This window comes from Neofelis nebulosa, chromosome 11 (genome assembly GCF_028018385.1).
Source record: "Neofelis nebulosa isolate mNeoNeb1 chromosome 11, mNeoNeb1.pri, whole genome shotgun sequence".
Lineage (NCBI taxonomy): Eukaryota > Metazoa > Chordata > Mammalia > Carnivora > Felidae > Neofelis > Neofelis nebulosa.
The window spans coordinates 39,842,966-39,869,436 of NC_080792.1; the positions used below are offsets into that span (position 1 = coordinate 39,842,966).

The 26,471-nt window shown below is 33.1% G+C and overlaps 1 protein-coding gene across 5 annotated transcripts in view; it reads left to right on the forward strand.

Annotated features, from left to right (window-relative positions):
* CCDC178 (coiled-coil domain containing 178) overlaps window positions 1–26,471 on the forward strand; it is a 440,607-nt gene that overhangs the window by 114,103 nt on the left and 300,033 nt on the right. For all 5 annotated transcript variants that reach the window (XM_058692404.1, XM_058692401.1, XM_058692402.1 and 2 more), the window contains 3 exons: window positions 1,374–1,527; window positions 18,638–18,733; window positions 18,886–19,022. In XM_058692404.1, the coding sequence (XP_058548387.1) occupies window positions 1,374–1,527; window positions 18,638–18,733; window positions 18,886–19,022 (387 nt within the window). The remainder of the gene's footprint in view (window positions 1–1,373; window positions 1,528–18,637; window positions 18,734–18,885; window positions 19,023–26,471) is intronic.

Here is a 26,471-nt window from a genome sequence, read left to right on the forward strand (position 1 = left end):
TTATATTCTCGTTCTAATGTGAAAGCCATAAGTATCACCTCACCAGCCTCCCAACTATGAAAAATGTAAATTGCCAAAGAGCTCCATGGTTGATTAGCAGCTTCTGACATGACTTTCAGGGACATCTTCCGTTTGATATTTTCTTCTAAAATCACCTCCTCTTGCATGTGGGGTAGATCCAGTGAGTGCCTTCTAATAAAAGAGTAAAGCAAAAGTCATGGAATATCATTTATGATTAGGTTGTAAAAACTGTGACTTTTGTCCTGCTAGGACTATTTAGTCCTCAATTGTTTTTTTGCTCTGATGAATTTAGCTGCCATGTTTTGAGGTGCTCTATAGAGAAGCCTACATAGCAAGGAAACAGTCTAGGCCTCAGTCCAATGACCCTTGAGAGTCAACCTGCTAACAACCAGGAGTGTGATAACAAGGAGTCTTTTACTTATTTTGTTCTACTTGATCTATCATTTTCTGACAGAAATATTTTAAAATCTTATGCTAGTCAGTTTATTTTTATAATGCTGTCAGTGCTTTCTTTATGTATTTCTAGGCTGTATTAAGTGCATATGAGTTTTTAGCTTTTCTATCTTCATAGTGGATTTGCATATATATGTATTTCTGCATATATGCATGCTTTATTTAATTTAATATTTCACTTTTTAAAATATATTTTTACTTGATACTGATATTCTGAAAGATTCCTCCTTAGAATTCATTGGCAAATCTCATTTTATTTAGTTATTTAGAATATTTCTGTCATGTTTTAGTTTAGGTTGATTCTTCCTGGTCACCTATAACTGATTTCTGTGCTTTTATGTAAATCTGATCGTTATTTTCTTAATACATGTTGCAAACCCCTTTATTTATTTGTTTGTTTGTTTACTTTTGTGAGGTTTGGCTAGCTTTCTGCTGATGTAGAAAAGTCTTAGCTGAGATAGCTGGGGAACAGATAAAACAGTAAACTGGGTCTTTAATGATGTGTGGTCTTTTCACTTCTACATCTTCTCATCATTTTTTTCTCTCTTTTTTTTTTCTAACCTTCCCGTAGCTTTGCTACCCAGCTTCTGAATCAAAAGTTCTTAGGTCTATCATCTGAAATCAAATTGAAAGATGATTATTTTAAATAATTTAGAAATTGCTTTTCTCTCAGGTTTTTACATTGGAAACATAAATACACCTGGTGAATTTTTCTCACCACTTTTCTCACTTCTCGATCCTAAGTGGCACTTTTCAGAAGTTGCTCTGAGATGGGAGTCATTTTAGGAATAGGTAAATTCCATTGATTTACATTGTTAAGTCAAAAACTAGTTTACATACAATTTTAAACATGATTTTCCTTTTATTGTAGATAAAATCATCTGTGTTTTTTCTCCTAGGAGAGAGATAGATAAACTTAATTCTCTACATAGTCACTATGATACAGCAATAGAAAATGTTAATGTTAGTATCGAGGAGAATGAAGAGGTAGTGACTGAAGTATTGAGGGAAACAAAGACATCAAGAAATGAATTATCTGCTTTATCAAAAATGGTGAGTTTTCATTTTTGAAAATAAAAAATATACTGATTTTAGTTTTGAGCTATAGTTGTTGAAACTTATGGTGAGTAATTAAATAGCAGTTAGCCATTTTTTTGTTTATATTCATTTTCCTTTTTTTTTGTTTTAATTTTAATGTTTATTTTTGAGAGAAAGAGACACAGAGTACAAGTGGGGAAGGGGCAGAGAGAGAGAGAAAGAGGGAGACACAGAATCTGAAGCAGGCTCCAGGCTGTGAGCCGTCAGCACAGAGCCTGACGCAGGGCTTAACTCATGAACTGTGAGATCATGACCTGAGCCAAGTCGGACGCTTAACCAACCAACTGAGCCCCCCAGGCACCCCTATATTTGTTTTCTATTAGTACATAAAAAATTACCAGAATTTTAGCAGCTTGAAACAACACCCATTTATTATCTTAGAGTTTCTCTGGATCAAGTCTCAGCTGGTTCCTGTGCTCGACGTCTTCTAACAGTGGAATCGAGGTTATCAGCAGCCCTGTGTTTCTTTTTGGAGACCCTAGAATGAATCTGCTGTCAGGGTCTTTTCAGTTTTGGCAAGACTCTGTTTGTGCTTTTAGAACTGAGGTCATTGTTTCTTTGGTGGCTGTCAGACTGGGATTGTTCTCAGCATTCATTTATTTATTTATTTATGTATTTATTTATTTATTTTTGTGTATTTATTTAGTTAGTTAACATACAGTGCAGCATTGATTTCAGGTGATTTATCACTTACTTACAGCACCCAGTGCTCATCACAAAGCAGGCTGCCTGCATCCCAGGCTGGTGCTTCCCTTCATCTTTTTTTTAATGTTTATTTATTTATTTTGAAAGAGAGAGAGGCCATGCACATGCCAGAGTGGGGGAGGGGCAGACAGGAAGAGAGAGAGAATCCCAAGCAGCTTCCGCAATGTCAGCACAGAGCCCAACACAGGGCTTGATCTCACGAACTGTGGGATTATGACCTGAGCTCTAATCAAGAATTATACTCTCAACCGACTGAGCCACACAGGCGTCCTGCTCCCTTCATCTTTAAATCAGGAATGGGGGATTGAGTCCTCTCAGACATAGTGTTACTCTGACTCTCCCTTATGACTCATTTGCCTGCCTTCCTGTTCTTCTACATCTCATTCACTATAGTAAAAGAAAATAGTAGTAAAGGGAAATGATGAAATGTAAAACATATAATAGTATAGTCCAAGACAATAATATACACATTCTGTACCAGTTGGCATTCCTACTTAGTGTTAAAACTACATGTTTTTTTTAATTGCCTCTTTCTATTATATTTCTATTATAATATTATAGTGTATTTCTTTCTATATACTCTTTAATTGTGTCTCATTAAACTTTTTAAATTAATCCATAATTAAGAGTGAGACTAGGCATGTTTTAATGGCTTTTTGGAGATCATTTGTATTTCCTTTTTTGTGTTAAAAGCTGCTTATGATTTTTTCCTCATCTGTTGAGTGATTATATTTTGACTGATTTATAAGAATTTGTTGGTATATTATTGATACTGCATATTTTAAAGTTATATATATTAAAAATATTTTTATCCAGTCTTTCCTTTCTTTATGGTATCTTCTGATGAACAGAAACTTCAATTTTAATGTAGTGAAAGTTATAAATATTTTCCTATGACCTTTGTGCTTTTCTGAATTTAAGATTTTTTTTCTAATTTGAAATAAAAAATATTCTCGGGTATTTTATTCTAAGTGTTTTGAAATTTTGCTTTTCACATTTATGTGATGCTTTCAGATTAAATTATGTTTAAAATCTTCAAAACTGATATTATTTCTCCTGTCTCTCATTTATAAGTTTGGAAGTAATAAACTATCTAGAATTTTAGGAATGCACATTTCACTTGCCACATCTGAAGCATAATCAATATGAAATTCATATATGGGTATGGTATGAAACTGAGTTTCCAATTACATTTTCTTTCTTAAAGAGAAGTCAGGTTGTTGCAATATAATTTATTATATTTGTGTGTTACTATTCAGAAAGTGCCATCTCTGTCAAATGAGAGGCTTCCATATTTGTGTGGATCTGTTTTTCCATTCTCTTTTTAATTTGTTTGGTACTTAACCATCTTTACCTCAATACCTCATGTCTACATACTAAACTTCTATAATGGGTTTTGATTATTATGGTGAATCAGTCTTAGGTTTATGAGTTTTAGGCTGTTTTGACCTTTGCACCATAATATAAATTTCAGTGTTATCTTACTCATTTTCTTCAGAAGTTTTATTGGAATTATGATTGGAATCCTATTCGTTTATAGATTATGTAATGGAAAAATGAAATTTTTATGATGGGGATACCTAAACATAAACATGATCTATCTGTCCATTTATTTGGGTAGTTTTTCTAAATTGAAACTTAACCAGTTTCCTTGGAACTTTGTAGAAGGCAAACTCTGAAAATCAGCCTGAGATTAGTCTTGGACAAATTAACCCTTATATCACCACTGAATTTTAAAGTTATTTTTTAAAAATTCAGTTTTAGGGGCATCTGGGTGGCTCAGTCAGTTAAGTGTCTGACTCTGGCTCAGATTATGATCTCACGGTTTGTGAGTTCAATCCCTGCATTGGGGCTCTGTGTTGACAGCTCAGAGCCTGGAGCCTGCTTCAGATTCTGTCTCCATCTCTCTGTCATTCCCCCTACCCCATACTCTTGCTCTCTCTCAAATATAAATAAACATTAAAAAAAATAAATATTTAATGTAATTCTGATTTGTTTCTAAATTCTATAGTCTGTATGTTAGGTAGTACTTAAAATTTGTGGAGGCTTAATTTTTGTCCTACTACATGAGTTATTTGCATAAGTATTTTTGGGGGGGAAAACCTTGTCTCTGATTGTGGGATACAGTTCTAAATAGGTTCATTTTGTAAACTGTGATAATTCTGTTATTCAAATCTTTTATATTTCTGATTTTCAAAAAATGTTTTATGTTTATTTATTATTGAGAGACAGAGACAGAGTGTGAGTGGGGAAGGGGCAAAGAGAGGAGACACAGAATCTGAAGCAGGCTCCAAGCTTTGAGCGGTCAGCACAGAGCCCGATGCGGGGCTCAAACTCACAGACTGTGAGATCATGACCTGAGCCGAAGTCAGACGCTTAACTGACTGAGGTACCCAGGTGCCCCATTTTTGATTTATTTTCTGACTGAAAATATTTATTTACTGAAAGCTATATTAAAATATTTCAGTATAGTAATAGATTTCTTATTTTTCTGTTTTTCTGTCATTTTTGTTTTCTATAATTTGTAGCCAGGTGGTTAGATGACACTAAATCTAGAATGCTTAGAATTGAGTTTTGCTTTTGATATATTTTATGTTTACATTTTAACCTATAAGTTGTTAGAATTTTTGAAACACATACTTCACTTACTGATTATGATGCGTAATGAACATCTTTAATTAACTTCTTCCTGAGCAGTTTGAGGAGCTTATGACATTTCTTGATTTATAGTTTATTTTCAAGCATGTTATGTCTGTCTTACTTAATAATCCCTGTATTAAGATAGTTTTATTAATTTGCACAATAAATGTTTTATTTTATTTTTTTCCCAGGGTAACATTTCACACACAGCTCTCATTTATCAGACATTCCTAATTGCATTATTTTTTCTTGTTACTAAAGTGTATGTTTTACTAGCTTTTTTAGTGAGCTAGATTTGATATTTTCAAAATTTTGTTTCCCTGAAGATGTCTTTATTTTGTTCTCATTCATGCAGTGTAGGGGATGTGCGCCTGAATTAGTATGGGCACAATTTACACCACTACATAGGCAATGTAGAAGAATCCAGAAAGAGGCAAAAACACTGGGCCGAAGTGCCAGAAGGGATAACATGGGATCAGTGAATTGGAAGAAACTGATCCTAGACAGATGGTAAAACAAGTATGTCTTCAGTTTGCCCTTGTTTGTCTCTGGAGCTTCTCTCTAGCTACCCTCTCCCTCTAACTCTGTTCTCTAGCTCCCTGGAAAAACTCAGGAGGACAGAATATGCCAGGTGCTTTCTTTCTTCTATCTTCTCATAAATACAGTTCCTTCTGATTATAAAGTCAGCATTCAACTCGCTCAGTCTCTCAGTCCTACCATTGCCTGGCTGAGTCCTCTCGTTTTATACTTCAGCTTGGGAGGGGGAAAATCCTTGGCCAAACGGTCTCTTCACTTTCTTCTATCTGCTTTGAATTCTAATTGCACTCACTCTATATTTACCTCCATACCAGTACTTACAACACTATTGAAGTCGGTGATTACCTGTCTACTTCTTTGTAGACTGTAAGGTTTTTAAGGATAGGAGACGCGTTGTGATTTCTGTTTTCTCTGTGTAACATGTACAGTGTCTCTCCAATATTAGGTACTCAAAAAATGCTATATATTAGGCATTCAAGAAAAGGCATTTCATGGTTTTTCAATGAGTAAGTTAACCAGTGAATAAAGGAAAGAGAAGAAAGAGGGAAGGAAAGAGGGAAAGGAGGGAGGATCAGAGGAAGGAAGAAGGGAAGGAAGGAATGAAGGAAGAATAAATGGGGAGAAAGAAACAAACACTTTACCTTGTGAGCCTAGAAAGAACTTCTTGAGGTATGGAGTGTATAGTGTATACATTCAAATAATCCATGGAGCTTTAAAATAATGCATGTAAGCATGTAACTTTCTTTCATATAATTTCTTTCCAGGGACTACTATAAGCATCAGAGAAGTATAGCACAACCAATAAAAAAATTTTAAAACATTAAATAGTATTGTCAAGTAGCTATGACCTCAGTTTTCTAATCATGCTGAAATTTGTCATCTTTAAGAATATCACTGTTCACAAAATATTTTCAAAATGGAAAATTTATTCACTAAGCCTACAATCAGTTTTTTTACTTCTTTGATCATCTTTAAAATGGCAAGTGTGGCTCTTCATAGCTAAATATTATTCTTGATAAGATATTATGAACATATTTTATAAAGGTAGTAATATATTTCAATTATAGAAATCATTTGGGGATTATCATACTTTCTGGGGAAGATGAGAACATGATGAAGTTTAGATATATTAATTTTTTTCCTACATTTTGCTCATTATAAAAACCTTTAAGCTAGGTTTTCAATGAGCGCATGTTAAACACTCAATTAAAAGCAATGATGTGCATCACTTCCATGCATTATTTTTTGGTATGCAATTGAAACTTCTAGTTCAAGAGAAAAGTAAAAGATTTGTGCTGCCTAATTGCACATACAACCTAACTGATTTTTTAAAATTTCAAGGCATATCATGCTTCCAATTTAGTCTCTACCTCATTATCATACACTTTTCTCTAATTTGTGTTGTCACTGTATCTATGAAAACACATTTTCCCTTCTCATTTCTACGAAAAAAGCCTTTTGTAAGCCAGAAAACATCTTGAAATTGGTTAAGTACTTTGAAAAATATTGTCAAGATTGAATTCTTTTTAGATGTAAAAGTACAGATTTTCTGTAAATTCTTTTCTCCTGTTTTCTTTGAAGTCTATTTCTCCCATAATTCAGATTTTTTTGGAACACAATTTCATTATCTGCAACTCTTAGTGTTTTGTGTTATTAAAGAAACATCCATATACATTTCATTTTATCCAGTCATTTCATTAGATAGTAAAAAAATGACTTTACATATTTAGAGATCCTCTGTGATTTTCTGTTTTACTGAACACAGGTACACAAATATTTTTTATGAATTAGTTTGCAGATAAAGATTGTAAATAAGTGAATTTCTTTTGTATATACACTTATGTTGTCATTTTTGGATGTTGCTTTTGTTAGTAGAAATTTATTACTTATTACTACTTTATTGGTCTATATACTGTATAGTATAAATACAAACACCAGAAAACATCCAGCAAATTATACATTTTGTTTCATATTTTTACCTTAAAGTCTTTTGAATTAAGCAATTTATTTCTTAAAAATAGATAAGCCAATAATTATTACTATCAGTTTACAAATGGGAAACCAGTCTAAAGAGGCAGAGTAAACTTTCTCATGCACACAAAGCTGTTAAGTAGTAGGGCCAAACTCCAATGTGATTTTTTGACATTGTTTCATTATAGAATATTCAATATAATAATATGTATAACATGTGACAATATATGTAAAAGTATATGTTAATTTTTTCATAAGACTCAAATCTCTTATTATGTATATATTTTATTGTGTGGCATATTTATACAATATTTTAAATACCTATGAAATTGACTATCTCATTTTTCATTTTAAAGAAGTACTTAATGTTTTGTAAGTATTGATATCAGTATATGCTCATTATCATGTTAAAGATTTAAAAAACGTACTCAGGTTATAAAAATTATTTCCAGGAATAGATATTGCTTTGTGAGCAATCTGTGAATATTTTAAAGAGTTTCTCAGTTGACCTATTGAAATGATGTATTATATTAATATTAAACCTTTTTTAAATTCTTGAGATGACTCTGCTTGGTTATGGTTTATTGTTCCTTTAATTTACTGCTGAGTTTGATTTGCAAGTATTTTATTTAAGATTTTGCATCCATATTCATAAGTTAGTCTGTATTCCAGTGTTCTTAATTTGTGCCATATTTGATAGATTTTCTTATCAGGATTATGCTAGCTTTAAAAAATGAATTGTGAAGCTTTCTTCCTTTCTTACTATCGAAAGAATTAATATAGATTTAAATAACTTTTTCTTGAAAGTTTGATAAAGCACATTAGTGAAACTATAACTGATGTTTTTACATTTTTTAATTGTTCAAATTATTATTTTATTTGTCATGGACAGTTGCTTTATATCATCACATGATTGGTCTTATCAGGCTATATATGTCTTCTTTAGGTTAGTTTATAATTTTTAATGGCCCTAGAAATAATCCAAGTGGACGAAGATTTTGAAATTATTATCATAATATGATATAGAATGCTCTCTTATACTTTTGTTTATCTCTTATTTCTAATTCATTGTACATGTATTTTTCACTTTTTAAATTCGATTTTCAAATTTTTTTAAAATGGACTTTAAAAAATAGGGGGTGGGCCTTAGACTGAATAATTCTACACTTCCAACTTCTGAAATGTTAATGTGTGCTTTTATAGTTACGATTTATTTTCTTCTTATTTCTTTAGGCTTATTTGTCCCTTTTTACTTATTACATCCTTGTTTTGAATGCTTAATGTTTTGTTTTTAAATCTTTCTCCAAGAGCTACAGTTGCATCTTGTTACACTTTGAAGCAAACCTTCTTGAAAGGATTTTCTGTATTCACTGTCTCTGATTTCTCTCCTTGCATTCCCACTTAAGATAATTTCCAGTCAGGCTTTCACCACCACACTACGCTGAAATTGCTAGTGAGGTATCCTGTTTTCTTCCTTACAACCTTCATGAAATCTGGTAGGATTCATTATACAAACTATTATCTAAAATTATTTTAAGGCCCTTTTTGAATGGCACAAATACTTAATGTGTATACCTCAAAGTTTAGAATATACTTTAGAATATGTGAGTTTAGAATAATGTGAGTAGAAGAAAATATTGATCTATGACTTCACCATCCAGATGAGGTCACTGTTCATATTTTGTGCATAAACAGGCTTTGTGCTATTTTTAAAAACTACGTTATCATATGCATATAATAATTGATAACATGTTTCTCCTTATATAGAAATGTATTCAAATCATCTTTTATTTTACAATGTAACTTTAATGATTGAGAATTTCTTAGACTTTTATTATTGGGTGCTTAGGATGTTTTCAATTAAAAAAATATTTTTTTTTACATTTATTTATTTTTGAAAGACAGCACAAGTGGGGTAGGGGCAGAGAGAGAATGAAACACAGAATCCGAAGCAGGCTCCAGGCTCTGAGCTGTCAGAACAGAGCCCGACGTGGTGCTCAAACTCACAAACTGTGAGATCATGACCTAAGTCAAAGTCGGATGCTTAACTGACTGAGCCAGGCGCCCCAGGATGTTTTTAGTTTTTAAGTATTATAATCAAAGCTATGATAAGTATCTCTAAAACTTAAATATTAACATAACTACTCATTTTAACAAAATAATATTGTGATGGAAAAATAACAAAAGTTGGATAATGGTATAAGAAGTTAAAGCAAGATTCATATGCCTTCTTTTCTCAGAGGGCTTGAATGGTTTGCCTGCCTTTTTACATTTTCCAAAATTAGCTCACTTTTTCCATTAGTTGAATTTCTTGGCTTTCATATCATTCATTAATCCTGTAGTTATTGTTACTGTCCACAGGATCTTGTATGGCAGCTATTCACAATTTAAGATCTGGGTTTATACTATTTTTACTTTTTACCTGATAAGTAAAACTTTTTACTTTTTACTTTGTTAAAACTTTAAATGATATTGATATTACATATTGTTTCTTTAAATCTAAAAGAATTTTTGAACATCACTTTAAACATAAACCACCTCTCAGAGCAGTACACATTCTATGATATTTTTGCTGGGTTCAGGAGAAAAGAGAAGAAAGTACTTTATACCCAGTATGCTTGTAGTTAGGCAGGATTAATCATTGTCCTGGACAATCTGCATTTTGTTTTAGCTGTGTATATAGTGTATATAAAGGATAAAGGAGTCCTAATTTACAACATCTAATCTTTCTAGATGTTAAAAAGGTTGCCAGTGTATGAAAAAGTAGTTAGTAAACAAATACATCATATGCACTTTGTGTTTAAATTCATAGGAAAGACTGTTCTCAAAAAACAACTAGAGGAAGTGAAATTGTTAAAATCCCCTTTAAGCATTACAGGTGCTCATACTTTTTACTAGGTTGATAGAGGGGAGGAAGGGCTCTAGGCCAGAATGTCCCTTCAATGTTACTATGTATATAGTGGGCAAAGGGTCTAGTCTTCTAGATGTTTAGAAGTGCACAACATGTTCAAAATAGAGAGTTAAAGCCACACCCTTTAAGTATTCTGTTAATTCATACGAATGGTTGTATTTGGGGAATGGGATTGTTAAACTTGTTGTTTTGGAGAGAGTGTGCTGACTGTTTACTGGGTAGCATGGGGATGGGGCGGCGGGGGGGGGCAGGGAAGGAGGTGAGGAGAGCAGGGTTCTGTGCCCATGAGTCTTTACACGAGTTCAGATTGTCTAACCATTGTTCTGTGTGTGCATTTTAGTTAATATTGCTGTGTATTAAAGGATAAACAAATCCTAATGCCCAAAGTCTACTAAAAGTATAGGCAGTAAAATAATCCCTTTCTAAATGTCCTTTTGTTAGTTTTTAGGAAGGACTGTTCTGGAAGTGTCTGTTAATCCACCTCTTGGAGCTAGATGTAGTCCTCTACTTAGTCATTGAAATGGCAGAGGGGACAGAGGAGGGAAGGGAAGGACTTTTAGCTACTATTTCCATATCTAGAAGACAGTTTTAGGTTATAACCATAGGTCTGTATGTGTGTTTTTGTCAAGTATCTATGTTTATTGTGGCCAAGTTTCATTATTTTGTAACATCTAGGCTTTTTGGATATCCTTAGGTGCCATGTATGATAAAATGTACAGCTAGTGAATTAGCCAGTTTATTAAGTTTGTTGTTTTTGTTGTTGTTGTTGTTGTTATAATTGAAGGGAGGAAGCATCTTGAACATGTAATTGTTGTCTCTGAGAAATGTACATCAGGACTTATTAGGCTGGCAGCAGAGGTGCAGAAGGAACTATAGAGGGAGAGGTGTATGCGGATGTGTTCATATTTGCATTTTAATGATAACAGTTAATGTGTGCATCTCTTTTGGCAAGATTATGGAAATGCATTGTGATTCAATGGAAATGTACTTCCTTGCTAATATTTGAATGGTATACATTGGATAATGAATTCTTTTAGAAGCATTATACTTTGTGTATTCTGTTACTTTATGCCTAATTTTTTAATTGAACATTAAGGGAATGTAGTATTTTATTTTTTTTGGAATGCAATATTTTAATTGTAATGTTGCCAATATTGTTATGTAGAAGCCTGTTATTTTCGTCTTTTAGGAAATTTTTGTTGCTAAGAAAGACAGGATTACATTTTTTTTTCTTCCGATTGAGTTGGTGTAGTGTATTTCTGGTTATAAAAATACTCAAAGTTTCGGGACTTTGAAATGGTAAATATTCATGGTGTGTAAAAAAGCATGATATATAACTGTATGATTTTAATTACATTAAAGGGGTGGGGGCAGTGTGGTTAGAGAGAATCTCAAGCAGATTGCACACTGTTGGTGCAGAGCCTGATGTGGGGCTTGATCCCACGAACCATGAGATCATGACCTGAGCCTAAATCAGAGTCACACACTTAATTGGAGCCACCACGTGCTCATAAATAACTATAAAACTATTTATTATAGTTTTATATTGTTTATTTTGGATTTTCCAAACGTGCTATTGTTTCAATTGCAAATGGAGGTATTATTAGTACTTCACTGTTTTTATGTCTTTTAGTTGTTTCTCTTATCTGATTACTTTGGGTAATACATCAAAGTACAATGTTAAATGGTAGTAGAGATCACTGGCATATTTGCTCTGTTCTTCTCTTGATGGGATTGGTGTTAGTTTTTTCCCTTAAATAAGAGTCTGACTTTAGGATTCAGTGTGCATTTCATTTATCTAGTTAAGAAAATATCACTTTCAATTTATTGAGTATTTTTTTAAATTGGTAATGGGTGTTGAATTTTGTCTGTAGTCATTTTTGCATCTAGGGAGATGCTCCTGAAATATTTTCTCTTGTATCTATAACAATAGTGATTTATATTGATGGGTTTCCTAATGTTGAACCTTAAGTTATTGTAATAAATCTTATTTGGTTGTAGTACCTTCCATCCTTTCTTAAGCACATTCCAGTTTTCTTTTTTGCCCTCACCATTCAACCAAAATATCTCTGATTTAGGTCAACATTGATTTCCATGTTGCTAAATCTAATCACTTTTTCTTTGTCCTTATTTTCATTATATGTAGCACTTAACCAAGTTGATTATACCCTTATCTCTGGAAAATTTTTTTCTTGGCTTCTAACACACACTGCTCTTATTTCTTCTTACTCTTCTGGAAGATTTTTTTCAGTTTTTCTTCACTGGTTTCTCTATATTTCCCTAAATTGCACGAACATCTGAGAACACCGTATCTGCCAACTCAGGCTCCACTTAGATGCCTAGTTGGTATCTCAAGCTGACCTATTCCAAAACAGAACCTAAGATATCCACTCTCTCTATAAACCTGCAGTCTTCCCTATTCCAGTTTATGACATTCAATCCTTCTCATTTTTTAGACTAAGGCAGTTGAAAACTGCTTTGGAATTATGTATTAATTTATGTTGGAAATTGCTAGGCCAAAAAACCCATATTTTCAGTTTTAGTAGATAATGCCAAAATATTTTTCCAAGATAGCTATGATATACATTTTTCTCTCAGACCATCATGTATGAGCGTTCCGGCCTCAGATTAACACCATCATCTAATATTGTCTTTTATTTATTTTTAATTACAATTCTTTTTTTTTTTTTAATTTTTTTTTTTAACGTTTATTTATTTTTGAGACAGAGAGAGACACAGCATGAACGGGGGAGGGGCCGAGAGAGAGGGAGACACAGAATCGGAAGCAGGCTCCAGGCTCTGAGCCGTCAGCCCAGAGCCCGACGCGGGGCTCGAACTCGCGGACCGCGAGATCGTGACCTGAGCTGAAGTCGGACGCTTAACCGACTGAGCCACCCAGGCGCCCCTTTAATTACAATTCTTTAGGAAGATATATCCCACTGTGGTTTTAAATTTTCTTTTCTCTCATGATTGATAAGATTGAGAACTTTTAAAGCACTTTATTTAGAATGTTGTTTTAGAGATTGTCACACAGAGTCAGAATCAGACTCAGATTTCCTCTCCATATTCCAGTTGTGACCTGCACATTACACCCTTCTGAGCTTCAGTCTTCTCACTTGAACAACGAGATGTGTGTTAATTTAATATCCTAACAATCTGCAAAAGAGGGATTTAGGGGTTAATGCATTGATTAAAAGGAATATATATAAAGGATGTCATATTCATTTAGAAAAACATTTTATGGGGTGCCTGGGTGGCTCAGTTGGTTAAGCATCTGACTTCAGCTCAGGTCATGATCTTGTGGTTCGTGGGTTAGAGCCTTGTGTTGGGTTCTGTGCTGACAGATCAGAGCCTGGAGCCTGCTTTGGATTCTGTGTCTCCCTCTCTCTCTGTGCCTCCCCCGCTCACACTCTGTCTCTCTCTCTCAAAAATAAACAAACATTAAAAAAAATTAAAAAAAAGAAAAACATTTTATTCTTAATATGATTTTAATATTTAAAATATTTATTGATATTTTATATTAAAATGTAATCTTTCATTCAATATGTATATGTCTAAAACATTATGAATTATGAATTTCTTATATTACAAACTAATTACTTAAAATGTTGTATATATCCTCTTTTCAGTGATGGAGTTATCAAACTATGTTTTCCCACCTCAGTGTTTTCATTATTTTTATTCACAACTATCCTCAGTAATTTCCATTCTATTAATGACTCACTTAATTTATAAAACAGTGAAATGGTGTAGACTAAGTGCTGTCTTTCTGAGGTTAAATTTCTCCTTAGTGTTATTAAGTAACGTGTTCACTGAGGCTAATGGTACAAATAAAAAGACACAAAGATTTAGCTATTTATATTAACACCTATTTTCTCCCCATTGTATTTCCTGATGTCACATGAAATACCCTATGTTACCAACACAGTGTGTTACCTTGCACATATTTTTCTGTGCTTCTATAAGGATATGATTGTATATATGTATGATTTGCTATTTTATTTTTAATCACAAAAGGGTCTTCTCTATGTACGCATTTAGTAAAGTTACTCTTTTACTTATAAATACGTTGTCATTGCTCAAGGTTATTAGATATAAGCCTAATGTACTTTTTTAGTGGTACAGATCTTTCCCACTGTAAATTGCCATCCTATCAGTCAGAGTACAGTGCAGAAAACAGAAATCCCTCTGTTTTAGGCAGAAAGGGGTTTAGAGATTTCAACAAGTTTGCAAAACTGGCAGAGAGAGAGAACTGTAGGCTGGGCTTCCAGGAGTGTTTCCCCAGTTGACCAGTAGTATAGGCACTATGACATCTGAGGCTGCCTCTGGACCTGTGTTGGGCGTATGCCTGCTCCTTGGATCAGAAGGCTGGGGATATGGGAGCTGTAGCCACTGCTTCCGCTGCCACAGGGCCTCGGTACCCACAGCTGGTAGACAGACACTCAACTCTACAACATTCAGCTATACACATCTCTATGTGTATATCTCTATGGCCTTATTTGCCAATAGAGAGAAAACAAAACAAAACAAACAAAACAAAAGCAACCAATAATCAGGAAGATGCCTTTTACCTCAGTTCTACTTTCCATAATATGCCTGTTATCTCCTATTGGTTGAAACTAATGTGCATCCTGAACACTTTCACAAATAAAAATAGAAACTGCCTGCCTTCCTTCCTGCCTGCCTCCCTGGCTTCCTTTCTGTTCTTTTTCTTTCCTGGGCTCTGATGCACAAGAAAACACTTTAGAAGGAAGTTGCAAAGGAGGTTCACTGAGCCATTAATTACACTTTATTCACGTCAGATAACTTAGTCAATTACTTGTCTTTTGAATAAATTCAGAATGAATACAGTTATTAACCACTACTAACAATATTAAAATTAATAACTTTATATCTGTTGTTTTTATGTCCTGGTTCTTTGTATGTGATAGAATCTCAAAAGTTGGATTGTTGTGTCAGAACTAACTGTATTTTTCAAGACAGATATTACTGAAATATGTTCCAAAAAGTTTTGTTTGTATATTTGTACATATGTATGAGTATATGAGCAATACAGATGTCTGATTTCTCACTTTACTCAACACTGTAGGTATTTTAAAATTATACCAACTTAATTGTTGGGTAAAGAAGTGTTGGATTAATTTTCATTTTCCTTCCTGGTAGTGAAGTAAATTCATTTCATTTCTTTTTTTAGCCATTCAGCCATTCAGATTTCCTCTTTTTTTTTTTTTTTTTGCTTGCAAAGATTACTATTCATGACATCCTACATGATTTTAGATATTCCAATGATGAACATTTTCGAAGTTATGTTTATTATCGTTTGTATTAGGAAAGCAATTAGCACACAACAATATGTGTGATTGCCTGGGTTTTATTGCTTAGGGCAGGGCTAAAGTAATCGTACTTCTTAAACATTGCAGATTTTAAGAATTATACGTATAGTACTTAAGGTGTATTCATGAATGTTTTATAACTCCATTTCCTAAGCCTTTCAACAAACACCTGTCAGTCACATGGCAGTACAGATTATTAAGGCACTGAATTCTCATGTTTATTTTTTATTCTTTTTATTGGAAAACACATGGGAGAATCTACTTCTAAAGATTTACAATTGTTTGGTATATGAAATGTGTATAATTTTAGGTATCAGAGCTACCACGTCTGATCTGGAAAGTACATTGGAAACTGGTTTGGGGTCTGTTTATGATTTTTGTACTTATGTAGACTCAGTCCTAGAAAAATGGTTACAAATAAAGATATTTACGTGTAGACATAAAGACGCTAGTGAAGAACACTAGTGAAGACACAGTTACATGTCTTTAGATAGATGTGAAGACCAAATAAAAGTATTTCCTAAAAATCCCTTACTAATGTTGCAAAAGTACAGGCAGCAAAGAAAGATTAGTGTGGCATGAACTTGCATTTTATTAGAATTCTGGATTTTATGAACAAGTGAAGAAAACAAATCTTTATTATGTGTTCTAAGATTAGTCACAATGGGCACAATTATTAAACAATCCACAGTTGTCATGTTGAAGCGCAAAAAGTATTTTATAAAGCCCATCAAAATTTTAAAATAGAAGGATACTCCAGTGTGTGTGCAGACTGACACAGAATGAAAACGCTGAGACTCTACAATTATGTTTTTAGCATTACAATTAACTTCACAGTCCAGATCTGCTGAAGCAGTTAGCAAGACATTTATCAAGCCTGTTACCAAAGAAATGGTGACAGGGAGATTCAGGGATATAGCTAACAAAATGATTCATTAAATGCCCTTGTCAAACAACAGTCCATCTCTTAGAGAAGATAACCAAATATATAAAGAAGTAATTATTATCTAGTATAAAAGTTGTTATAATTCACTGCAAAGGGATGAATTCATTTACACTGGGAATTCTTTGCTAATGTGTACAAATAAAGAAAATTTAAACTTATTGACACTTCTTGAGAAACAGCAGTAAGTCCTGGAATCCATGCTTTTGATTAAGCACATCTGATGCTAATGCCATAGCCAGATAAAAGAAAATAATTCATTACACATATTCAAACAATTGCCAAGACAGGCAAATCTACCCACTGTTATATTCATAGGGAAGCCATTGCAAAACGATGTAGGCATTTTAAGAGAAGTGCTTCACCACCAAATACTATGTGCTGTCAGATTTGTAAATGGATGATCAACCATTATTTAATATGTGCTTTTTAAAAAAACTCGTTCCCTATTTAGAAAAAGAGGTTCAGGTGTTCCTCAGTAAAAACCTTGGGCTTCTAGATGACTTTTATGATAAAGCTCCATTAAAAATTAGGATATTTTACAAAGGATATTTTTAATTTCACTCAAAAACCTAAAATGCCAAAAAACTAAAATGCAAATCTAATAGGTGTTCCACATTGAAGAAAATAAATCCAGCAAAACTGAAGCCACAGAGTATACCTTTTAATCATGTCAAGGAGGATGTGTTTCATTGAGTGATTTGGCTACAACTTTATCTGAGGAATACATTCAAAATATATTGCACTATCTAAAAAGCTTGACTAATAGTCTTCTTCAGAATTACTTCCCAAACCATGGTAGTAATGAGTGAATAAGAAAGCTTGTACATCACTTAGTAATTGGACAGTTTCTGAAGAACAATTCTGGAAGATATTTCAAAGGAATTCTTGAAACTAGAAATTATTAAAAAAAAAACCATTTTTATTTGGGTTAGAAATACACTGTCCAGTGTACTGGGAAATTTATCTACACTATCAGTGTACTGGTTAGAAATACACTGTCCAGTTACTTGGGAAATTTATTAAATATACAGGTAAATCATAATTCATTGAAATTCTCATCTTAAAGTTATAACATCAATCCAAATATTTCTTTAATTACTGATCATAATTCTAAGAGAAATATATTTAGTATTATTTTGGTAAATTGAATACATTTAATACTACTTTTATTTTTATATTGTTTGTTTCCTAAATTGTTTTTGTTTTCAAAGTTGCTTTCCTTTATGGCATATAATACTGGATTTGTAACTTATAATAACAGTTTTCTTTTTGAAAAAATTATTTAAATAAACATGTGAATTGCCTTAAGAAAATTATTAAATGCATACTAGTACAAATAGTATGGTGTTTAGTATGAATAAAATAAAAAAGTGTTCTGAAATGGTTTGGGAAACAATGTCCTGTTGAATTATTTCCTTTGTCATTAATGTTTAGATCTGTTGCCTCTTAAATATGTTTTCTAAAATTGTATAATTCAATGATTTTTAGTATATTGGCAAGTTGATGCAACTATAATTTTAAGATAACTCATAATATATTCTATTAAACCTTTGCATGGCTTCTTTTCACGTGGGTCTTGATTGAAACTCTTAAATAAGCATTGTTGTTCTTTATATTTGTGTAGTTTTTCCTTGTACTAGTTTAAAATTTTTCAAAACTAGATAGTGAATTTATCACGGCTATTGTCTGGAGTATTGACCATATTTATGTTGTTTTTTTTTTCCTTTAAGTTGTTAATGTGATGAATTATGATTTGAATTTTCTAATATTTATCAACTTATAACTAAAATATAATCTGTTTTTCATGGTTAATTATTTGAGCACTGTTAAATTGATTTGCTACATTATATTCAGAATCTTGTATCAATTTTTATAAATGGCAACCACTTATGGTGTTATTTTATACTATTTAATCAATATTTATTAAGTGATGGTACCGACACAATTTGAAATATATTTCTTAATTTACAAAAAAATGGAGGAAGCTTCATAATTCATTTTTTTCTGTATATTTTTTCTTAGCTAGACAATTTGAAAAAAAATTATGATCAACTAGCCTGGAAGAGAAAAGGTTATGAAAAGGAATATCTGGAAGCATTCAATAATTATTATGCAACAGTAAGTTGACCTTTTTCTACTTCCCCCTAGAGCTCTGTTCTCTGTTCCTAAATATTAACTCCTGCAACTAAAAGTGATGACATTATTACACATTTTTTTTCTTTTTGAGATACATAACATGTATAAATGATTCTCTTATTCTTATCTTAAAGAAACAAACATGGGATATTGAGCTTTCTAATGTTGCAAAAGACCTTTCAGATATTTCAATTGCATATACTCATTCGGCAGAAGAAAACAGAAAGCTTGGAATTGATATTGAAACCATGGCAGGTCTTATCAATGGCAGGTAATTTTGCAAATATAATTTTTATTTTGATATAATATATTAAATATGTTAAATATAATGTATCTCCTCATTTTACATGGATACATCTCTGGGGTGGTTTGGTGGTGTTTGTGTTTATCATCAGCTTAAATGTTGTTTATTTCTATTCTAAATGTTGCTCTTTAAAGCAGTCTGAATCCCTTTAGAGATATCAAGTAGTGAAAAAATGATCTTACGAGGAGTTTTTGCTCACTCATATCATCTCCTTTTGACATGTCCTCTTACACTCAAAGACACTTTAAACGTACAGTATGTTTAATCAAGCTCCTGCTATCCTTCAGTCAACCCTCAATTCTTCCCAGCAACTACTAGTTTCCTTAGCTCAGAAACCTACAGGTTTTCTTGCTTTCTGTTTCTATTTCAACCCTCATATTCAACATATTAAGAAGAAATGTTTCACACACTAAATATCTTTTTATCTGTTACACTGCTCGATCAGCACCCTGGAACAAGCTATCATCATGTCTAGCAAGAGCTTATAGTGACTTCCAAAGCTAGTTTACCTGCAGTCATTATGCTTCCTTTCTAATCCATTATCTACACTGTGGTGGGTTCATTCTTTTTTCTGTTTTTTGTTTTTTTTTGTCTTTTTTGACATAAGTATGATCAGTTCCTCTCCACACCTGCATTAATTTTAACAGGAATGAAGGGAAAATCCCCTCCTTAACATCTCCGACAAGGTCCCTGAATAGGCAGACATACCTGCCTCTGTTGTCTCATATCACATTTGGTTCAAATACTATAGCCTTGCTTCATCTTCTCCTATTTGCCACGTGTTTGCCAGCCCATATGGCATTTGTGTGCTATTTCCTTTTCCTATAGTATTTTTCCCGTTCCTTTTACCCAGCAAATTACTCTTTATCCTTAAGACAGTTTTGGAGTGAGTTCTGAGAAGCTTTTTCATTGATTGTTAAATCAATGAAATCCAAGTTAAATCCAATTCATATATTATGTGTATATATGGCACACATACTTTTCTCCTTCAGATCTCTTGCCATATTTGCAATTTTTATGTGCACATATTTGACTCTTGTTCATCTCCCTCAAAAAACGTGATCTGTGAGGGCAGACATAGGCCATGTCTGTATTCTCTTCATCACTGAATCTGCATCATCAAGCATGGTACATGACATACTGTGCTATCCAAAGTTAATCATTGAAGGGAAAGAAGGAACAAAGAAGGGAAAGGGGTAATGATGATATTTGATGATTGTATAGGAAGTTGTTAAAATTTCTTAGTGATCGTTTTATCTTTGGAAATGCTAGAATGAAACTATAAGATTTATCTATGTGTTGAAAAGAATTTTTAAAAGACAGCAAAAGGAACATTGTTTTCCAAAAGATTACTTAAAATTGTACTTGTTAATGTTACTACATTTTATTAAGAGAGCCATAGGAGAAAAAATAAAAATTCTGAAGCTAATGAGAAGACCCCTCTGGAAGAAAGGAAGTGTGAGAGTTAGCATTTATGAGATTATCTTGCCAACAAGCGTCCATCTCATCTTAGTGGTATACAAGTAGAAAGGTTTATTTCTCACTTGCATTGCAACTTAGCTGTGTCTGCGTTTCTTGTTATTTCTACTTCTTAGATTCAGGGTGAAGAATCAGATCCTGCTAGGGCACATTGCCCTGGTAAGCACAGATTCATTAGTGAGATCACTTGATGACCCTTACAGTTTCCACAGGAAGATGATAAGTGTTTCTTTTGCTCACACTCCATTGAACAAAGCAAGTCATATGGCCAAGCCTGATGTCAACAGGGTGGGAAGTCTAATCCTCTTAAAAAGAGAGACAGTACATAATTGAGAATAGTGATACAGTCTATCACATGTAGTGGAAATGTAGCCTTGGTTATTGTAAAGGATTTCCAGTGTATACATTGTGCTTGTCCAGTTAATATTTTAGATATCACTTAATTACTTAAATTTTCTTTCAGATTTTCACTTGAAATTAAAAAAATAAATGATGATTTTAACAGCAGATTAGTCAACAAAGAATTAGCGAAAGATTAGTGAAATCAAAGAAATTAAGAGATAGTCAGGTAAGAGTCAGGTCTACCACATGTTTAAGTGATGTTCCAAAAGATGAGAAGATAAAAAAAGGACAGAGATAATATATGAGGAGATAATATCAGTTCATATATGGCAAACATTTCTTACATTCGTGTTTCACTGGTGAATCTCTCACTCTTAATAGTCGATAGGTAGGTAGGTAGCTAGCTAGCAAGGTAGATAGGTAGGTAGGTAGATAGATAGATGCAAAAATAATTATTCATTTCGAAACTTTATTTGCTGTCACAAACTATGAGTCTGGAGTTCTGTCTTGTCCAGTAAGAGAGCGGACACAAAATTGAATACGAGAGAGGCTAATGTAATGGGAGGAGACAAGGGCCTGAACAGGGGTTTCATAAGTCAAACCCAAATAAAGGGTTTGACTTTATTGAGCTCACAAGGTATTCCCCACGTGGTGAACGTGAAGAAAACAAGATCTTACACACTTGGCAAAAGTGAAGAAAACAATCAGATAGTAATCATTAACTTGTGTGTGTAAGAAGCAAAGGGTCTGGGGGGGACAAGTGGAGTTTTTGATCCAAATAAAATAGTATATTGGCATCAGATGGAAAGTAATTTCCATGATATAACAAGTGATATAATAAGTTATTCGTGATCCATTACAATATCTTGCTACCTAACCTCAGGCGCTTTTGCCCGGTGGCGGCTGTCGGCCCTAAGCTTTCTAACCCATTTATGTAAGTAGAACCTGTTTCCCCACAGTTTGTTTTACTTCCAAATCTTCTAAGTAATTTTATAATTCCCTGTTTGATATAGATATTTACAGCTTATCTTTTGCTGTTTCAACATAGTGTGAATAGTTAGTTATTATTTTATCTAAATCTAATAATTTAAATATCTGTAGTCTTTGTCATTTATTTTTGCATCTTATTCTCCTAACTCATGCTTTTGCTATCTTTTTCCCTTGTGCTCTTGGCTATTTTTATTGTGTGTTTTCCACTTTCTTCTGGAAACTATTTGTGGAAAATCTTTGAGTCCTAGGATAAAATTGAGTTAACCATTTGCAACCTTATATTTATGAGAGGGATTCTTTTTTTCAATTTTGCCCTTGTATATGCCCAAGACTTTTTTCATTTACCAAACCATGATATTCAAATAATTTTTACAGATATTCAAATAATGTATTTGAGGTTTGTATAACAATGTAACAAGAATTCTATTATATTATGTTGGGAATAAAAGGACATACAATTAGTGTCATTATGGATGAAAAAACTCAGTAATATATTAGTAGTTATTTTCTCTATTTACTGAAATGATTTTAGGTTTTCAATCTGTTTTTGCACCTTTTTGTATTTTCTTTTCTACAAAAAATACACATTATAACAATAGTGCAAAAAGATCATACAAGATTCTTTCATTTTGAAAGCACTGGAAGTTTTGGTAAAATGGAGCTTTGGATATCTGTAAAAAACTCTATTATATGGGTGTGTCATGATTTTTTCATAATTACTCTAATATTTACTTTTAGGTTGTTTTTATTTTCATGACATAAACATTGTGGCAATTATTTTTCAGATATCTAAGCTTTTTAAAATTCCAAGTAGATTTCTGGAAGTAGATTAGCTATAATGCTTTTAAATTCCTAATACCTTTAAAAAAATAAATTTCTAATACCTTTCTAAACCTACTTTCCAGAAAGACTATGTCATTTATTGAAGCTGAGCAGTACATAAGCTTGTTCTGTGATGTACTTGTGCTAACATTGAGCGCTGTGTTTTTTCCAACTTGATAAGTGAAAAAATACATCCTCAATGTTGTTTCAAACTCCCATTTCTTTGATCACTAATGAGGTGGAATATTTATATATCCTCTATTGAATTCTGCTTTTTCTAGAGAATTCTTGTGTGCTTCCAAGGAAGAAATAAAGAACTTGGGATTCAGAAAGGCAAAGTGCCTTTTTGAAGTTCTCACAGCTTAATACCACTGGCATTTGAAACTTGATTTTCTGTATTCAGATTCAGGATTTTTTTACCTTCTCTTATTTTTTTTTTTTGAAATTTAATGTGATTTCAATTTAACTGATGTTTAATAAATGTTCAAATATGCTTGACATATTACTCCAGTAATAACAATCCCAAATAGCAGCCTTAACATTAAAATGCAGTTGTCTTAGGGTACAGGTAAGATTGTGCTGAATTGCACTTTGACTTTGTGGCTAGAGCTTAGAGCAAGTGCTTGATCTGACTTGTGTGTCTGTCTCTGTGTGCATGTGTGTGCGTGTGTGTGTGTGCACATGAACACACATTTTTATGTGGCAGGCAGGTAGGGACAAACACTGAGGGTAGGGAACTAAGTTTCGACTCTGGTGAAGACCATGGAAATGCACCAAAGAAGCTGTATGGTCAGATTCTCTTTTAAAGATATCACTTTGGTGGTAATTGAATGGGTTAAGCTTTGAATAACTGGTTTGATGGTGGTACCAGACAGTAACTTGGGAAATATACGGAGGAAAAACAGAAAGGTTGGAGGGAAGATGTTGATATGTTTGGTTTGGAATTGCGTATGGCATGATTCAAGTGTACGTGTCTAGATATCACTCTGACGGATGGGTCTGAAATTGAGGGAAGATGTTCATGGAGATGGAAGTTCCATGTTAAATGTAGAAGTGCTTTAAATTGGCAAGGAAATTTTTCTACGTCTACTCCATTTACTGCTTGAAAATTAGAATTTTTATGAGGTAGAAATTTTGTGGGATAAATTATAACACCAAGTTTTCTATCAGTATAAGGTAGAGTTTCCTCCGTATCTGATAGGGGAGAATCAAGAAATATTAATGGCCTCTGTAAACTCTTATCAACTAACAAAAACTGCTTTCCCATTAATTAGAAAACGAAATCTAAATTCAACAAAAATGAAGAAAGTACCAAATATGTTTGACATTTATTAAAATTTATCTTACTTATTTTTAAAACTTTTCCAGATTTATTGAAGTATAACTGAGAAATATAATGTATATATATTTAAGTTGTGCAAAATGATAGATTTTTAATTAAGGTTTTATTTTTTTAAGAGCAGATAGGGTCACAGGAAAATTGAGGAGAATATATAGATATTTCTCATATACCCCTGGTCCCTGTACATGCACGGCCTCCCCCATGATCAACATCCTTCACCACAGTGGTATATTTAGTACAATTGATGAGCCTACACTGACAGAACATATTACCCAAAGTCCGTAATTTACATCAGTGTTAACTCTTGGTGTTGTAGATTCTAGGGTATTATGCAGTAATACCCTAGTAATGCAGTAATAATGGTATTATACAGAGTATTTTCATTGTCCTGAGGTCCTCTATGCTCTGTCTACTCATTCTTCCATTCCTCCCATCCAAACTGTGACAGCCACTAGTTTTTTATTGTCTTCATAGTTTTGCCTTTTTTTCAGAATGTCATATAGTTGTAATCATATAGTATGTAGCCTTTTCAATTGGATTCTTTCACTAACTAATATCCATTTAAAGTTCCTTTATGTCATTCATGGCTCATTTTTTATAGCACCAAATAATATTCTGTATCTGGGTATACCACAGTTTAAGCATTCACCTACTGAAGAGCATCTTGGTTGCTTCCAAGTTTTGGCAGTTATAAATAAAGCCACTATAAATATTTGCGTGTAGGTTTTTGCATGGGCAAAAGTCTTCAACTCCTTTGGGTAAATACCAACAAACAATTGCTGGATCATATGATAAGAATATGTTTAGTTTTGTAGGAAACTGCCAAACTGCCTTCCATAGGGGCTGTATTATTTTGCAATCCCAGTAGCAATGAATGAGAGTTCCTGTTGATTCACATCCTCACCAGCATTTGGTGTTGTCAGTGTTCTACATTTGACCATTCTAATAGGTGTGTAGTGATATCTTCTTGTTGTTTTGATTTGCATTTCCTTTAATGGCATATGATTTGAAGAATCTTTTCATATACTTATTTGATATTGTTCATATACTCATCTTCTTTGATGAGGTGTCCATTAAGGTCTTTGACCCATTTTTAAATTGGATTTTTTTTTCCCTCTGTTGACTTTTCAGAGTATTTCATATGCTTTGTACAACAGGTCTTCATTAGATGTGTCATTTATAAATAGTTTCTCCCAGTTTGTGCCTTCTCGATTTTTTGACCTTGGCTTTCACAGAGCCAAAGGTTTTAATTTTAACAAAGTCCAGCTTATCAATTAATTTTTCCATGGGTTGTGCTTTGGTATTGTGTCTAACAAACTATTGCCATATCCAACCTCACCTAAGTTTTATCCTATGTTATCTTCAGGGATTTTATAGTTTGCATTTTACATTTAGGTCTATGATCCATTTTGAGTTAATTTTTATGAAAGAGGTAAGGTCCCTGTTTAGCTTTATTTTTTTTGTCTGTGGATGTCCTGTTGTTCCAACACCATTTGTTGAAAATATGATCTTTGCCCCACTGTATTGCCTTTGCTTCTTTGTCAAACATCATTTGGCTCCATTTCTGTGGGTTATACACGATACATTATAAGAGATACAGACAATAATATAAAGGTCAATTGTTTTTATTATTTAATGGTTAACAGAAATAGCGTCGTGTATCTTTATTTTTACTTTATGCAGTGATTTTATAGTCTCTTGTTTATGACTAGTAGACTAATAATATAACCATATGCTTATGACTGCCTTTATAATCAATATTTGTACTTAAAGAAAATGTAGACCTAAAAATCAAATGTATGTTTGCAAGTGTGTGCATGTGTTTGTCCATGTGTGTGTGTTTGAGTGTCCTGAACACCTGCTTTATATGAAATACTGTTTAAATGCTGGGGATATCATTTAAACTTACATTCTGCTACATAGATACTAAATATTTGATAAATTTTCAAAAATTCAGTCACCGATACTCTTGGGAGGAAGAAAAAAAATGGATAATGTGCTAGAGTGACCGGGCCAGTGAAGAATTGGGACCTCTGCTTTAGCAATGACCTCCAAGGACACTGCTGTCTCTTGAATTGAGACTTTAATGAAGAAGCTTTGCCAGCCTTGAGCTGTTCCAGGAAAGAAGTTGCCAAATAGAAGTAATGGAACACACAAAAGTCCTATGATGGATAAAAATTTCGTGTGTTCTGGAAACAGAATGGAGGCCACTGTTTCTGGAAAATTGTATGTGGGCAGAGTAATTCAAGGAGACGAATGTTGCAAGGCAGACAGGGCCCAGATACTGCAAGCCTGTAAGTGGGTTGTGATAAAGGAATGTGGGTGAAACATCTAATGCATTTAAAGCATCTTACATCTTATTTTAGATCTGTGGGCAGCTTACTGAAGGACGGACTTTGGTGCATATAGAAGGATGCCGGCTCTTTTGGTCACTCAGAAAA